Source organism: Miniopterus schreibersii (assembly GCF_964146895.1).
Source record: "Miniopterus schreibersii genome assembly, chromosome: 7".
Lineage (NCBI taxonomy): Eukaryota > Metazoa > Chordata > Mammalia > Chiroptera > Miniopteridae > Miniopterus > Miniopterus schreibersii.
Genome location: NC_138108.1, coordinates 18,326,821 through 18,343,390, shown reverse-complemented (window position 1 = coordinate 18,343,390; position 16,570 = coordinate 18,326,821). Strand labels below are relative to the sequence as shown.

At 41.1% G+C, this 16,570-nt stretch overlaps 1 protein-coding gene across 3 annotated transcripts in view; it reads right to left on the bottom strand.

Annotated features, from left to right (window-relative positions):
* Positions 1-16,570, bottom strand: part of PLEKHM3 (pleckstrin homology domain containing M3) — a 156,743-nt gene that overhangs the window by 80,294 nt on the left and 59,879 nt on the right. For all 3 annotated transcript variants that reach the window (XM_081141783.1, XM_081141782.1, XM_081141784.1), the window contains 2 exons: positions 15,700-15,845; positions 6,945-7,138 (listed from right to left, as the gene is read on the bottom strand). In XM_081141783.1, coding sequence (XP_080997909.1) covers positions 6,945-7,138; positions 15,700-15,845 — 340 coding nt within the window. The remainder of the gene's footprint in view (positions 1-6,944; positions 7,139-15,699; positions 15,846-16,570) is intronic.

Genomic DNA, 16,570 nt, shown 5'->3' with positions numbered 1-16,570 from the left:
CCTGAAGAACGCCTGCTGGGTTTGGCAAATGGGGATTCACGAGTGACCTCAGACAGAATGGCTTCATGGGAGGAAGAGGGAAGCCAGACTGCAGAAGGGTAAAGGGCTGGGTTACCCTTGTCAGAAGCTACCTTTAAAGGGAAGGAGGGAAATTGGGCCAGAGCTAAAGAAGGGTGTAGGACTAAGAAAGGATTCTTTTCTTAAAGATGGGAGATGTGGGCATATTTATATGATAAAATGAAGCTAGTGCAAAAGCAGAGGCTGCAGATACAAAAGTTGGGGTAACTGATAGAGCCTGGCCCTGGAAAGGCCTAAAGGAAATGGGATATAGATCCAGCTGGAAGCTCTTTCAAATACACACGTTTGTACATACACATCCTGCATTTTCTTAATTGAAATGCTTCAAGTTTTTACTAAAATGTCAAAAGGTAATTACTAATTTCTCAGATGTTCCCTCCAAACTTCAATGTATTAGGAACCAAAAGCTATAAAGGGACTGAAGGTTATCTGACTTAGCAATCAGCTGGTAAACAGGTAAACAGGATTGCTGCTGCAGTATGGTGCTGCCTTTTATTTTCTGATGAGCCTGCTGTGTTTCAGGTTTTCTGTCCATTAAGTGACCTCACTGCACCGCAGGCCTATTAGTCATCAGGTCTGACAGCATTTCTCCAGCAGGCCAACCCCAAGGACAGCCCTGCTCATGCCAGTGCAAGTTCATCTGGTTGTTCCTGACACCAGAGCCAAAGGACAAACATGAGAAGGAGAGTCAGCTCCACACTTCACTCACCCATCACTGGCTGGTGGCATTGTCAAGTCCTCTGACACCAAAGAACAATGAAGAAAGCTGCTAAAGGATCATGGAAACCAACTAGCCCAATCATTTCTAGTGCCAGGTTTTGTATTTTATCATCTTTAGATCTGCCTGACACACCGAGAAGGTAACTTAGGCTTCATTATAGATTGCTCTAATGAGAAAGGTGAGAGCAGATGAAAATTAAGGAAAAAGATCACATGTGATTCAGAGCCCTTCTATTATGCAGCTGGTACTTGAGGTTAAAAAATGCAGAGATAATTGCCTATGAAATCAAAGCCAGGAGTCTTTACAAACGAGGTAGGGGGTTCCTCATGCCATTTGTACCAGGACACCGAGTCAAACACATCAAGACTCATTTAACCTGACTAATTTCTGAGGACTTCAACTCAGCTCCCACCAAGCAAGCCCTGATGCTCCTGAGAGAAAAGGAACTAAGTTGGGCTCTGAAGTAGGCAGACCCTTTGCAGGATTTTGATAGATTTAATGACATCGCCATTTCCCTGAAGCTCAGTTCTTAGAGTTGCACAACTGGCATGTAAAAACCCAATGATAACCTGGAGAGCATTACGCTAAGTGAAAGAAGCCAGCCAGAGAAAGACAAGTACCATATGATTTCACTTATATGTGGAATCTAATGAACAAAATAAACTAACAAAGCGGACACAGACTCATGGATACAGAGAACAGACTGAAAGCTGTCAGAGGGGAGGTGGTTAGGGGCTGGGTGAGAAGGGTGAAGGGATTAAGCAAAAAAAAAAAAAAAAAAGAAGAAAGACTCGTGGACACAGACAACAGTATGGTGACTGCCAGAGAGAAAGGGGTGGGGGAGGTAAATGCTGATGGGAAGAGGCTTGACTCGGGGTGGTCAATATACAGATACAATACAATACAATATACAGATGATGCATTACAGAATTGTACACCTGAAACCTATATAATTTTATTAACCAATGTGCCCCCAATACATTCAATAAAAAGTTTTAAAAAATTTAAAAACCCAATGATGAAAACAAAAACAAAAAAAGTTTGTAAAGGAAATATCACAACACATATAATAGGCTTTAAAGAAAAGACCTCTCTCTCTCTCTCTCTCTCACACACACACACAGACACATGAAATCAAACGGATAACACAACATCAAAGGAAAATCTCCAGGGAGAATCTATAGGGAAAATATGGATAGAGGTGCATAAGGAATAATATGAAAAGGAAAATCATTTATTCATGTATTATTACTGTGTTTTCCAAGAAGATATGCTCCACGGTAGGTAATTTGTACTGAGTTGAGAGCCTGGGTATCTATCCTTTGGAGGGTACACGCACCCACACCAAAATCAGCAAAAAGCACTGTGAAGCATCCCCAGGGAGATGCAATTTGGTGTTCTTGATATGAGCTGTAAATTCTCCCTGAAATAGTTACATTAGGCTGGATGTGTACAGGACTCATATGTCCAGCCACACTCCCAGCTAATGGAAAAACAATTTGAAATCAAAGGCAGATATTTCGCTAGCAACCCATGTGGAGGAAACAAACTTCAATCATTTTTTTCTAGATAACTCATTTTGCTAATCTCATTGGCTGAAAAAGTGACAAAATCACATCAGATATTATATCTTGGTAGATGATTATGGAAAATAAGGGTCTCTTTTACCCGCTCATTCAGAAATTGTGCTTAAGTCTCTTAGCAACAATCTCCCTGGAGCAGAAGTAATGTTGGTTGGGATTATTCTGGGGTCTGATTATAAAAGTGGCAGATTATAGGAGTTATTATAGATCCTAGCTCAAATTCTTATGGTACTTTTTAATAGTTCCAAGAATATCACACTTTTCCTGCAATAAGTTTTATTTTTGTATTGTCCCTTAGAAAACAATTTTAGATAATTTATGTATCTTTCATTTCATCCCAGAATAAGATAAAATCACTTTCTAACTTTCTGAAAGATTTCTCAGTAAATAAAAAGCTATATGTATATTAGAGTAAAATTAATATGTAACTTGCCAGAGTTCTTTTTTCAAAGTTTATTTATCTGTTTAGTTTTGAATGACATGGTCTTTGTTAGAGAGTCTGTAGGTCCCTTTTAGAGTGTTAATATTGGTGTATATATATAATTTGCTGAATGAGCCTCTAGAAAAAAATGAAGGGAGAAGAGCTATTAGGAGATCAGGAGGTCGGATGACTTGAAAACGGTAGTTCTAGAAGTCATCCAAGGGAAAAGGAATTCTTGATGTAGAGTGAGAATGGCTGCTTTCAAGACTATAAAAAAGACATCCTGTGTTTTAGTAGTTTGAGTCCTGGTAGGTTCATGCAGCTAATCTGTTGAGACTAAAGCCCCAACTGCAGCTAATGAAACTTTTAATTAGCTAACTTGAAAACTAGCCACAAAGTCTGGCTGATATTAAATGTTACAGAGAATATAAAGAGTTGTATTCATTTATTGAACTTAAAGAAGGGTTTTCTATACACTTGGAAGTGCTAATAATTACTGGACATTAATGAGACTAATTTAGTGATAATATTATTGCTAAAATGGATTTATTCTTCTAAAATTCAATGTTAACCAGACTTTGTTGGCTAATAACAGCGCTTTGTATGTTCATGGAAACTGATTATTTAAATGTTAGCAACTATTTCAAAAATTTAAAAACCTGGTGGAGGCCATCCCTGAAAGGCCAAACAAAATGTGTCTGAGGGCCAAACTTGGCCCTGAGGTGCCCGTTTGTGACTTCTTATTTACCATATATCCTACTGTTTCTGTGTTCAGTGGGCTACTTAGGGCAGGGGCTGCTCTTCTTAGGGACCTTCCTAGAGACTCCCCTAATGGCTGCTGCTCCGGATGTGTCCTGACAGTGCTACGATTTTCCAGAGAGTTCTTTGTGCACCTTCACGTGTGGACACTGTAAATAATTTTTCTCATGAAAAGTTAACTAGGCCTTGAACCAGTCCAGCAGGGTCGCCATCTGGGAGTCCTCAGAAACTGACTTGTCAGCTCTGTAAACATTTTAGGCTTCATGGAAGACACTGATTTTTCTTAACTAATTACCTCTGCCAGTCAAGATCCGCAGTATGAGTTCAAGAACAAGGCGTTCATTTAACAACAATAACAAAAACAGTGAGGATGAAAACTGCATGGCCATCATAATGAAAGGCCTAAAAGCAAACCGGGACTTCCCTAATAAGGCGACGACCAAAGTTGGCTCCCTGGCGGTCGAGAGCCAATACAATTAATCAGTCTGTTTTCAGTTTTCTCACGACAGCAATATTAACAGTTTGCTTTATTCTGTTTATATGGTGCTGACAAGTCTTCAGCATGTTGGGCCTACTTGCTAGAGATTAATGGCTCCTCTTCTACCGAGGTAAAAACCAGGCAAGGAGAGAATGCCTTTTACGACCAGATAAGAACTGGATTTTCTTTGCTCTTTTCTGTTCCCCTACTGCCTATCAACTCCTCTCTCTTTTAATTTCTATCAAGGATATGTAAGATCAATAGTGTCCAGAGGTTCTTCTCACTGCTTATTTAAACTCTTCCACTCTTGCTGTATCCCCAGGTAGAACAAAAGGAACCTGGGATTTTGCTTTTGGGGAAGCCGATCATCTCTAAAGGTACTGCTGGCTAATTTTGTTTTCAAAAGTCAGATTCCATATAAAAGTGAAAGATAGGTAAGATATGACCTCTGGCAACAAAATGTTAGCATATTAGGTGGGCAATGGTCTCCTTTGTATCTATGGTTATTTTTGTAGACACTGAGTAGGCAAAATTGATAGTAAGTAGGGCCCAGCTGCAAGAAGTACAGACATTCCAGAAAATCTCTTAGACATCTTTCATTAAATAGTCATAGTTCAAAATAAACAAAAAATATCTGAAATAATTCAAAGAGACCATCCCTGGCCTAAATCCTCCCCCCCCCCCAAAAAAAAAAGGCTGCAGAAAGAATGCCTGTTACTGGTATATTTTGCTCTGTGCCAGGTTGGAAAGACATGGTAGCCTCAAGCATATAAGTACAGAGAAACTAAAATAACAAAATTATTTGTGTGTGAAGTGCAAGATATTTGAGAGCAGAGCAACATAATGAACTAGATTTAGGCAGATCTTGAATTCCATACTTGGTCTTTAATAATCTATCTTGTACGAGGCTCTACTGGGAAGAAACTGGGACAGACTGGACAGGAGGACACTGCAATACCCCGAGACTCCAAGTACCAGGCTGCTGGACTGGAAGTGAGAAGGAGAGGAAAGGTTTGAGACTTATCCCAGAAACAGGACCAACTACATCATTTTTGACTGATGAGATTTGTTCTTTGGTTCATTCTACAACTATTTTTAAGGGTTTCAGATGGGTCAGACACTGTGCTAAGGAACATACAGGGAAGTGAGAAAAAGAAGAATCTGAAGATGACTCCTTCTTCAAAACGGGGCTACCAGCCACCGTTCAGTGGTCTAAAGTGACCCTCTAACAGCCACTCATCCTCTCTCCTCCCTTCTGCCTACCCATTCAACACTTACTAAGCACGTACCTTGTGCCAGGCACTGTGCTGCATAATGGTCATGAACGAGCCCAGAGAAGAAAAATCAAGGGAGATTTTCATTCATTCTCACGGCCTTGGGAGTGCCCTTTTTCTAGAACCTCCTTTCCTTTCCTGGTCGTCTGGCCATAGGCGCAGTACAGGGTGGTAAACCACCAGACTGTGGGCCAGCATAGGTATTCTTAGCCACCCATATGAAGGGAGGACCTCCTATTTAATTTCTAAATGTGTGCCCTGATTTGGCATATTTAACCAAAGTAAAACATTATATCAGAAAGGTATCTAACATAATTTCCATGTGCAGATTTTAATATTGCCTAAATATATAGGCACAAGAAAAACCAGCTTTGAGGAAAGCCAAAAGGTACTGAAAATAATAGAACAAATATACTTTGAATGTTAAAAATCTTGTATATAGTTTAGTTGGTAAATTAGTTTGAGACATATAATTCTACTGCCTTTCAGGGAAAGCCCTGATATTTTAAAATTAAGATGTGCCTACACTTTGTAAGAACAAATCCTGACCACTTACTTTCTAGTGCTTTCTAAAAAACAACTAGGTAACAGAATGACTACCACTGAGAAGTATTTTGCTTTATGGAAGCTGCCTTTTCATTATTATTTTATGAGAGCTTGTCTAGATATTATGTATTCTTCACTATCTACACCTAGTTCTTTTAAAAATGTCTTCTTCAGATGCCTAGGGTTATGTCAGTGTCTTTGGATCTAATTAGATCTCAAATAGCAAACTCTTTCACTTTTAATACTTTCCAAAGGTTCTTATGCACATAGGCATACCTCCAAAATCCATGACTAATGTATGCTTTTGGTCATTTCTATTAAAACAAAAAAATTAAAAGGTAGTTTTAGAGGCTTATGAACACCATCAACAATTATGTCAAGTATAAGCTAGCCTATATATGCCAAGAGTGAGAATTTAAATGCCAATAAAATCTAACTGTAAAAGAAGGAATCTGATGAGAGCAGGCACATTCTCACTTCAGTTTGATCAAGGGTCTGAGCCTGGTATGGACTTGTGTGTTCTATGGACTCTGAGACAACCAGCTGGAAAGAACAGCCTGCACCACTGGGAGCCTGAAAAGGCCGACTCCTGGGCCTGCTCATTTTAATCCCCACTCTACAGCCTGCATCACTTACCCAGTTTTTTCTTTAAGGAAAATAAGATTTGAATAACCACCTACTTATTTCCCACTGAAAGATGTTTTTAAGTTAAGAAATATTTCACACCTGCTTATTTTTACTGATGATAAATGGCAACTGAGAGAAGTGTAAAACACCACAGAAGCGATCAGTGAAGACACTGCCACAATCATTATCTCACGTTAACCCATAGGTAAGAGCAGTCTTCACCGTCTTGGGAACTCGACTGGGTTAAAAGCCTGAAGTTATGCTGAGATATTATTTTCATTTTGCTTGGCTCAACCTGATAGAGGACCTCGGAGGAAAAAGTCAAAGATGAGCCCAGAGGGAGAACCACAGAATTCGAGCCAGTCTGTGTTGGAAAGGCCCTTGGAGATCATCTAACCACCCTCCCAGGGCAGGAAAGAAAAACAAACTGGAGCCATCTGACATTTATGACTCTTACCTGCGGCGCAGATCCTCGGCCACTGCTGCCCGGCAGCTGAACAAATAGGCTCGCAGCGACCGGAGCCGCTGCCGCAGACGCGCCACGGCGGCAAGCGGCTCGGCGTGCAGGTACAGCATGGGGTTCTCCTGCTGGATGTCGATCAGGGGCTCTTCGTACACATACTCCAGAAACTCTTTGGCCTGCTTAGACACCTACAAAATCAACGTCCTCAATCAGTTCTGGTGAGTCATCTGGCTTCCCACAGCGCCCCAAACTAAGAACCACAGCTTAAATAGCCCAGCCAAATGAAAAAGCCCGTTTCACTAAATATAAATTTTGGCTTCTCTTTCTCTCTTCCAGAAACTCAACTGGTAAAAGTAACGTTGGCATTGAAAGGAATTCATCAATTCTGTTTCCTGATTACATGAATCTACACATGATAAAATGACACAGAACTATATCCCTAGTATACCAATGTCAGTTTTCTGATGTGTGTTTTTTTAAATATTATATTTTAGTTATTTAAGATGTAACCAATGGGGAAAACTAGGTAAAAGGGATACAGGATCACTCTGTATTATCTGTGCAACTTTCTGAGACTCTATAATTATTTCAAAATAAAAAGTAAAAAAATATATATGTGCATATATATATATATATATATATATATATATATATGTAGTCACTTTCAAAAAATACATAAGCCATGCACATACTAGAAAATTCAAGAGAAATAAAAGAAAATTTCAAAAAAGAAAAAATATTAAATGCAGAATAATTTCAATGCATAGAAAATAGGCTCAAACACACACTTTAGTGAGCAAAAAGGAGTTTTTCTTATTAGAACAACTTTGAACTTGGACTGCCTCTAGCATATTCATCCAACCCTATATCTACCTCTGGTAGTAAATGATGAAAGTTGACCGTCATCAGTAGAAATAAATAGTAGAAACATAATGCATCCGAGAGAGAGAGGGAGTTGCTTAAATAGTGCACAATACACGGGTAACCTGGGGGAACCTGTACATTCTAATTCACTGACACTGAGACATGGACTCACTAGTGATGCATATAGAGTTGGCTTAGTTTCTATTTATGGGAGGTAAGACCTCTTCACCAAATTTCCTCCAAAACCTCTCCAGTACTGGGAGTAAGGCTGGAATTCATCATAAAAACAAAACAAACACCTTTGCTTATTAAAAAGAAAATGAAAAATCCACTATGTTTCACACTACGGGCTAGAAGCTTATTAATGAAGTTAAATAGGACACAGTCTGGACTCTACCTTCAAGGGACTTACTGTTTGGTACATTAGACAAGTATTTAAAACAAAATATACATGTAGCACATAGCCTGTCATCTAGCACACAAAAAATATGGTTGAGGTTCACTGATAGCTGAAAGGAAGGAGAAATCAACTGTGCTGGAGGAAGGAAGCTAGAAGCCAGGACAGGCCTGGCAAAACAGGTGACACTGGCTTGAGGTCTAGAAAGATAAACAGAAATTCACTTGGTAGTCAAGGAGGAGACAGAGCAGAGTACAACAAGCAGACAGCCATTAAAACCCATCAATATGCATATGTGATAACTAGATGTATGGCTACTGCATGTTGATTAAAAACACATTTATGAAATTCAATATTATCATTTTCTTTTATTGTAAAACTCATATAAAAGTGTATGCTCCTTACAGAGATGCAAAATATGCATCAATTTTTTTCTAATAAAAGTATCCTTTTTTTTTCCTTAACAGCAATTATTTCTGAGGTACCTGTTGTGCTGTGTAATCCTCTGGGGTCCTGCAGAGTTAAAGTTAATGAAGTTTATAGTCTCTGTAACTCCAGCTCACAAAGAAGCACCTAGAATTCACCAAAACGTCTGACTATTTTACCAGACTGGAAATGACAGCTGGCAGAACTAAGTAATGCCTCCCTCTGAGGCAGAGTCCCAGGTACATGCCAGGCACTGTAGTAAGCTTAGGCATTCGGTGGAGAATAAACCAGGCGCGGCCCTGTCCTCATGTAGCTCCCAGTTCAGTGGGGAAAGGCAGAACTGGGTTCAAACAGAGTCTATTTATCATAGTTAAACATTTGCAATATTTAAATATTTTAAACGAGGGAAAAACGAATGGTGTTCTGGAAGATGAAGTACAATCCACTTGAAACTGTTGCTGAAAAATGATGTATTGTACAATTCAATTAGTCTTTCTGGCTCTATTGAGCAGTGTTTATACTGAGTCGGGGCCCTGCTGAACGAGGTTAACAATGCTACCTTTTAGTAGGTGAACAGCAGGACAAAGGGCACTGGCCAGTCTCCCAGGCCTTAAAAGGCTTCTCTCTTCAGGTGGCACTTAAGCTCGAAAAGAGGGAAAAAAGTCTTTTACAGAGACAGTAAAAGCAGTAAGACAAATGGGACAGCAGCTACTGACATCAGCATTCATAAACTGAAATTACTAAAAACAAAAACAGAGCTAGTTTCAGTCATGTCTGAGGCACTGCTTCTCGGGGTTATTAACGAGTGTTAGGAATACAGAGCGTGTTGTGACCACGGCTGCCTGAGCGTGTGAACGAATCCCTGCAGGCTGAGCTAGGTTCAGCAGTGGGGCCGAGCACATGTTTGCTTTTCAGAATCAATCATTTACACCAGTGAGGAAATTTCTGAGAGGACTCAGAATTCGGCAGGAAATGCTATTTTTGCAACATAGAGCACTTTTCCCCTAGGTTCTAAATGGCCCTCCATGCTGGTATGAGGATTCCACTTTCAAACTCAACTGCAATTTAAAAGCTTTTTAAAAAAGAAACTGTTTAAAAACATAGTTACTTAGGGAAGGAAGCCAATGGCATTCTTAGGTGAGTAAGTTTACATGACAGAAAGTTTCTTTCTTGTTAATATAAATATTGCATGAGTTATATGTGAACACCAAATATATTCTCCCTAAAAGCTAAAAGCTACTGTCCTACTTCTTGCCAACCAAATTTATGAAAAATGTGAAAAGCCAGAGTGCTGTGTCTGATGTACATGAGAACTCAGCTTACAGGTGCAAACGGATGAACCCAATACTCTTTCTTTTAAAACACTGAATGGTTTTGCCTAGCATTCTTTCCAGGATCCCACTCCATTCACATTAGAAACAATTTTTACAGGGTCAATAGTTCATTGACCTATTAGTATTTTACTAAATAATGTTTAATATTCATTAAAATAAATGGAATTCTTTCCATAGCTCCTTTACCTTAGAACAGAATAGTTTAAGCTATAAGAGCTGGCTCTTCCTTCACAGCCCTGCGTCTACATGATTCAAGAGAGCTAAGGAGAAACTCCAGGTGGAAATAGGTCACCTCCCCACCTCACTGTTATGGGGCATTGCAGAAAACAGAACAGTCAGGTTATAATTAGCTCTAAATTAATAATGACCACATCTACTACATACGCATACGTATTTATAAATAATCACACTTGTCATTTAATTTGAACATTAAGCATCCTTGGTACATAGATTTATTATGCTGGCGACAGCTATCTCTTAAAAACAAAGTCCCTGCCCTGGCCAGTTTGGCTCTGTGGTCAGAGAGTCGGCCTGCAGAGAGTCGGGTCTAGGGTTCCATTCCGGTCAAGGGCACGTACCTCAGCTGCAGGCTAGATCCCCCGCCCTGGTCGGGGCGTGTGTGGGAAGCAACCAAATGATGTGCTCTCTCACATAGATGTTTCTCTCTTTCTCTCTCTCTCTCTTTTCCCTTTCCACTGTCTCTGAAAAGCAACAGAGAAAATATCCTCGGGCAAGGATTAAAAAAAACAAAAAACCAAGTTCCTGAAAGAGGGCTCCTAGAAGAGTGGACCAGTTTTTCATGCCCCACTCCCCAAAGTAGCGCTGGGGAACAGAGCAACGGGCAAAGGGAATGTTTGACCACAGACAGCAAGTTGGAGGCGAGGTGGTGGTGGTGGTGAGGACTTTGGTTTTTGTTGAAGGAGAAAAATGTGTCAAAATGAAATAGACGAGAACATGATCTTAGGGTAACAAGGACAGGCACGGACAACCTAGTTCAGTTTTCCTCAACCTGTGTTCCCAGGAATACTGATCCTACAAAACAGAGGTCCTGACGTCCAGCAAGAAACATGCCACACGTCACATTCTTCTCTTGGTGATTCCAAGTACAGCCTGTCAGCATAGTAAAGCTCTGGACATCTCGTACTAGGAAAACCTGCTTACCCCAAACCTATCTGACTACAGACAAGGCAGCTGCTTAATGTTGTGCAGGCTGTATGAGGTGGGGGTGCCATGGGAGATGAAGTCCAGCCTGGGCTCCACTCACCAGCCCGAGGAAGGGGTGTCTTTCTCTGACTCGTTGTGAGCTCCCAGGGCTGGGCTCTCCTAGAGGCCCTGTTCCAATGAGAAGGCCGGCCTCCACGTGGCCCACCTACAGAACCCTGAGTAACAGCTATTAATGTGCACAGAGCTTGTTAATGCTTCATGGAACATGCTTTGAGAAGCGCTGAACTACTATTATCTGTATTTAATAGAGAGAAAATTGAGCCCAGAGAGCTTAAGTGATTTGTGGCAGAATTAGAACCAAAATTCAGATCTCTGGATACTCTGTGCTTTTTAGTACTGCTTACATTCACAGGTCTTTAATTAATTAATTAATTTATATATCCCTCACCCAAGGGTATGTTTTTATTCATTTTTTGAGAGAGGAAGGGAGGAGGAGAGAGAGAGAAAAGAAACATCGATTGGTTGCCTCCCGTATGTGCCCCGACCAGGGCTCAAACCCACAACCTAAGCAGTTGCCCTGATGGAAATCAAACCCACAACCTTTTGGTGCACAGGCTGATGTGCCGACCAATGGAGCCACCCAGCCAGGGCTTCTTTCTATTTCTTAATAACTCTACCACAAACTGTTTGCTCACTACTCTTTGGAAGAGGTGATCCCCATCCTTCCCTCCTCCCAGCCAAATAGCAAGCAAGTGGGTACAAATGGAGACTGATCTGTAATACAATTAGGCAGCATACTGGCATGTAGGTTCCCATTTTATTCTAACTCTAAAATAAAAACTAAAGTTTAGTAACACTTCAATTTATCTAGAAGTCTTATTTGCATATTCATTGTCTGTCAGGAGAAATTCTCTCTCTCTCCCTCTCCCTTCCTCTCTCTAAAATCAATAAAGATATATTTTTTTTAAAAAAATTTTAAAAAAAAGCCCATGGAAGAGTTTTGTGAGCTAAATGGAAAGCTCTCCAAGAGCAGCTTGTACACTGTACTGCCCACTGCCATTCTGTGTAAACACGTGTATGAGAAATGATCTCTGGGGGGTACGTGAGGAAGGAGTGATTTGCTTGCCTGAGGGAAGAAGAACAGGGTGGGTGGGAGGGAGATTATCTGTTTACATATGCCCTTTGTACTTTCTGAATCCTGTAACTTGTGGAAGTATCTTCAAAAAAGAATAAAAGTATAGCAGCAGAGGCAATTTCTTTATGTAAAAATAGCCTCCCACACCACATTAAACCACACTACAGTTTTCTATCGCAGGACAGAACAATCATAATTCTAATTCTGAAGCATTAGAAAAGGTTAATTTCTAATATGTATTTTCTTAAACAGAATATATGGAGCTCAGTGACAGTTAAAATTTATAAAATAATAAAAATAATATAGTCACATTACCGAAAATTTGGAGAAAATTGAAAAAGAAAAAAACACAAAAAAATCTACCACCTGTAATTTTACCACTGTCAAATAACCACTCTTTGCTTTGGTATAAGGTTTTCTTCCAGCACATTTCTCCATCTTATTGAAATCAATCCCAGCCATACTACTTATTGGTCCTGTTAAAACAGACACTATGGGCTAACAGAGGAGGAATCAGGAGATCTTAAGTTTAATTACAATTTGTTCTCAAAATCTCTAAATGACTTTGAACAAGTGGTTTTTCCCATCAGCGAACTACTCTCCAGCTCTGCAAGGGCAATAGAGCCTGCCTCGAATGCCTCTCAAAATAACAGAGATAGGAAATGGTTTGTGTAACACGGAAAACCCCCGGCTAAATGGAATGTGAATATTCAGGCTAGGGTGCAAAAATAAGCAGCACAGCAGAGGGGAACTGTTAGGAAGAGCTGAGGCTAAGTCTGAGTTCCTTACCACCTCTTTGTCATGCTGGTATTTTTGAATGGTGGTGAGGGGGTGTTGGGGCAAAGTATTATCAAAGAGAATTTCATTAGAAAATGGCTATAGAATCTGAGGATAGGGCTTAGCCACTGCGTAATCCTGGAGCTCAATTCAATTTGCAGGATGTACACCGGAAAATAGATGAAATCCTGCTTTAAAAATAATTAGGATTATTATTTCTCCAGAGGGCAGACAAGGAAACACTTAAGATGACAGGCTTCATCCTGCTCTGCGAAACCATTTTTTCACTTGTTTAAATGGATAGTCAAGCCAGTCACGTACTTGCTATTAGAGGGAGCAGGCAGATCTCACAGAAAGATGTCTGGTTTTGGAAACTGATAGGTCTGAATTGATCCTCACAATTAGGAACATTAAGTTAAATCCTGCATCTGAGCAAAGACAGGCAGACACTGCGCTAAATGGAATATAGTTACTTAATGCCTGTGAGAGATGATCCAGATAAAACCAACTAGCTCTGTTCTTGCTTTAAAATCTTCCCTTGTTCACTGACAAGGAACAGTCTGACAGAGGAGGTTTTCCTCACGTGCAATGTGGAGGGAGGGAGGGTACCTGATATCTTCAATTAGTTACCTATCCTCTCAGAATCACACCTTGTCATTTGAATGACCACCATGGCAAAAGTCTGCTGCATAGAAAGGCTGCAAGTGTCAGCGATGGCTAAGTTGATGGTTTGGTGACATGGGTGGCCTTCACAGCTCACTGCAAACAGACCTAGATTTCCTCCTTCATTTCATGTCTCATAAACTGTGCCTGAGTCGTTCATTTTCCTCATTCAGTGACACCTTTTCTGCTTTAACTCCACTGACTGGCATATATTCCCCTGGCAGGTGCCACCAGCCTAAGGCCTCAGTGATCACGGGGCTAGGACTGCCTCACTCACTCACTCACTCTTTACACACCTCTCTTAGCTGTCAAAGCCCTGCTCCAGGCAGATTAATCTAAACTGTCTAAACCAAATTCAACTAGTGTTCTTTCCCTCTAAATAAGTTTTTATCTAATACACACATAGCAAATATATTTATAGCCTATATCAGAGTGTCAAGTACAAGATGCAGAGGAGAGAACGATAACTCTGTCTGGTAGAGGGGAAGGAAAGAATCAGGAGAGGAAATGAGGGTTAAGCTGGGTTTAGGATTTGCTGTGCTGAGTGAGGGCAAGAGGAGACGGGGTGTGAAACGGCAGGATGGGCAACAGGAAGGAGTGTGATCTTACTGAATAGAAGCGTGGAGGTGGGGAGGTAGTGGATGAAGGTCTCTATGTCAAGCTAAGAGATCTGTATTTACCTTATGTACAAACATGGTAAAAGCTGCCATTAATTGAGCACTTATTATGTACCAGGCACTGCACTAGGTGCTTTCTGTGAATCATTTAAGGAAAGAACCACCTTATGAAATAGGTACTATTATTATTATCTCCACTCTGAATGTGAAGAAACTGAGACTGATGAGGGTACCAAATTTACCCAAGGTGAGATTAGGACTTTTTTTGAAATATTGTTGGGGCAAATTAGAACTTTTTTTGGAATACTGCTGGAGCAAGAGTTGAAGGCAGGAAGCACAGTCAGGAAGGTCCTGGGTTCCTTCACACGAGTGATGCTGAGGGTTGAAGCCAGTGTAGTGGAGTCATGGGTGCAATGGAGAGCGGGATCTCAAGAGCTAACATGCCGAGGCTGATTTCTGCTAACTGAGTAGGTAGGGCAGCGATGCCAAGGGAAGAGTCCAGCATGTCTCCCAGCACAAGCAGTGGTGACTGGTGGAGCCATGTGTATTTGGGGGGACATTTAGGAGGGTGATGAAGCCCACTTGGGGTGTACCGAGATTGAGGACCCCACAGGGCAGGCTAGTCAGACCAGACAACAGAATTCTCTGCTATGTGGCAGGCACAGTACCATAAAAGAATCCTAAGCCTAAAGTACCACTCCAGTGCAGGGTTGGATTCCTCACCTTGCCAAATTGTAGTACCTGGTTCATGCAAGGGTGAAGATGCTGTACCAGGTAGCTAACCAGTCCGCGTAGTTCGCAGACAACTAGGTTGAAAATTAAAGTTGAGACGTCCATTAGGAAATTAATTCCAAGATCTCACTTTCAGTAGCAAAACTGGAGCTGGAGATGAAAGTGGGAATCATAAGTGTGTGAGTTCTGGTGGTTAAAACCACAGAAAGGAGGGAGATAACACAACAGGATAGAAAGTGGGAAAAGGGCCCTGACTGGTTTGGCTCAGTGGTTAGAGTATCGGCCTGCAAACTGAAGGATCCTGGGTTCGATTCCAGCCAAGGGTACGGACCTTGGTTGCAGGCTCAATCCCCAGATCCCCAGCCCTGGTCGGGGCTTGTGCAGGAGGCAGCCAATTGATATGCCTCTCTCACATCGATGTCTCTCTCTCCCCCTACCCCCCTTCCACTCTCTCTAAAAAGCAATGGAAAAAATATCCTCAGGTTAGGATTTAAAAAAACAAAAGTGCGAAAAGATCTGGTAACTTTTATGAGACTACCTAATAAAGTGTGCTTCAAATTCTTATGTCATTGTCTTTACAACCCAGGTGACAACATATGAACAAATTGCTGTCATGAAGTGCACCCAGCTTTGTGCCTACCTTATATTTTGAAGTATCCCAGTTGTGGACCACGCGTGCTGGGATGAGGAAACTGTCATCTACATGGCAGCTGCTGCAGTAATACCACCCACTGTAGTTGCACACCTTGGCTTTCCCATTGGAAAGGCCTATGGATCGCTGGCATCCTGTTCCAAACAAAAGCAAAAGTCTCTGATTATTGCACTGTTAACAGCACACAGCACAAGGCTACACAACCCTCAACTCAAGTTAAACAAAATCCCACAACAGGACAAAAGTTGCAGAGAATCCATGTATATCCATGAGTCCTCCTTCCCAGCCTGACAGCTCAGCCCCCTTGCCTTCTGGGGATCACTGACACTGGTCCATTTCTGGTCTCTTCTGATTCCATCTCTTTGGCATGCAGCTGCCAGCGATCACCCTCCCTGCAACCCCACTTGAATCTCCTTGCTTCCCTCCTCAGAAATTCTATTTTCATGTGGCACTTTGCTGGGGCTTCTCATACAGGATTTTATATAAGCCACACATCTCTGTGAGAGAGACGTTACCAGCTCTGTTTTACAGATGAGTAAACTAAGGCTTTAGCCAGGTTAAGTCTTTTGTCTTGAGGTCACTCAGCCAATAAGAGGTGGAGCTGGATTTGGCTCTAAGCTTGTCTGACTCTAAAATGATCCTAAAAACTGATATGTAGCCTTTCTTTGTTTCCAAAATCAATGAAAGGAATCTGTCCTTTGGCCCCCATCTCACCTTTCCAACTACCTGCTCTGACTACTCTCCAGTGGGAATGTAACCTCTTTACTCCAGTCAGAGAACTCTCCACACTGTTCCACAAATAAAAACAGTGTGCTAACTCCACCCTCTATATCTTGGTGCATATTAGTTGTCCTTACAC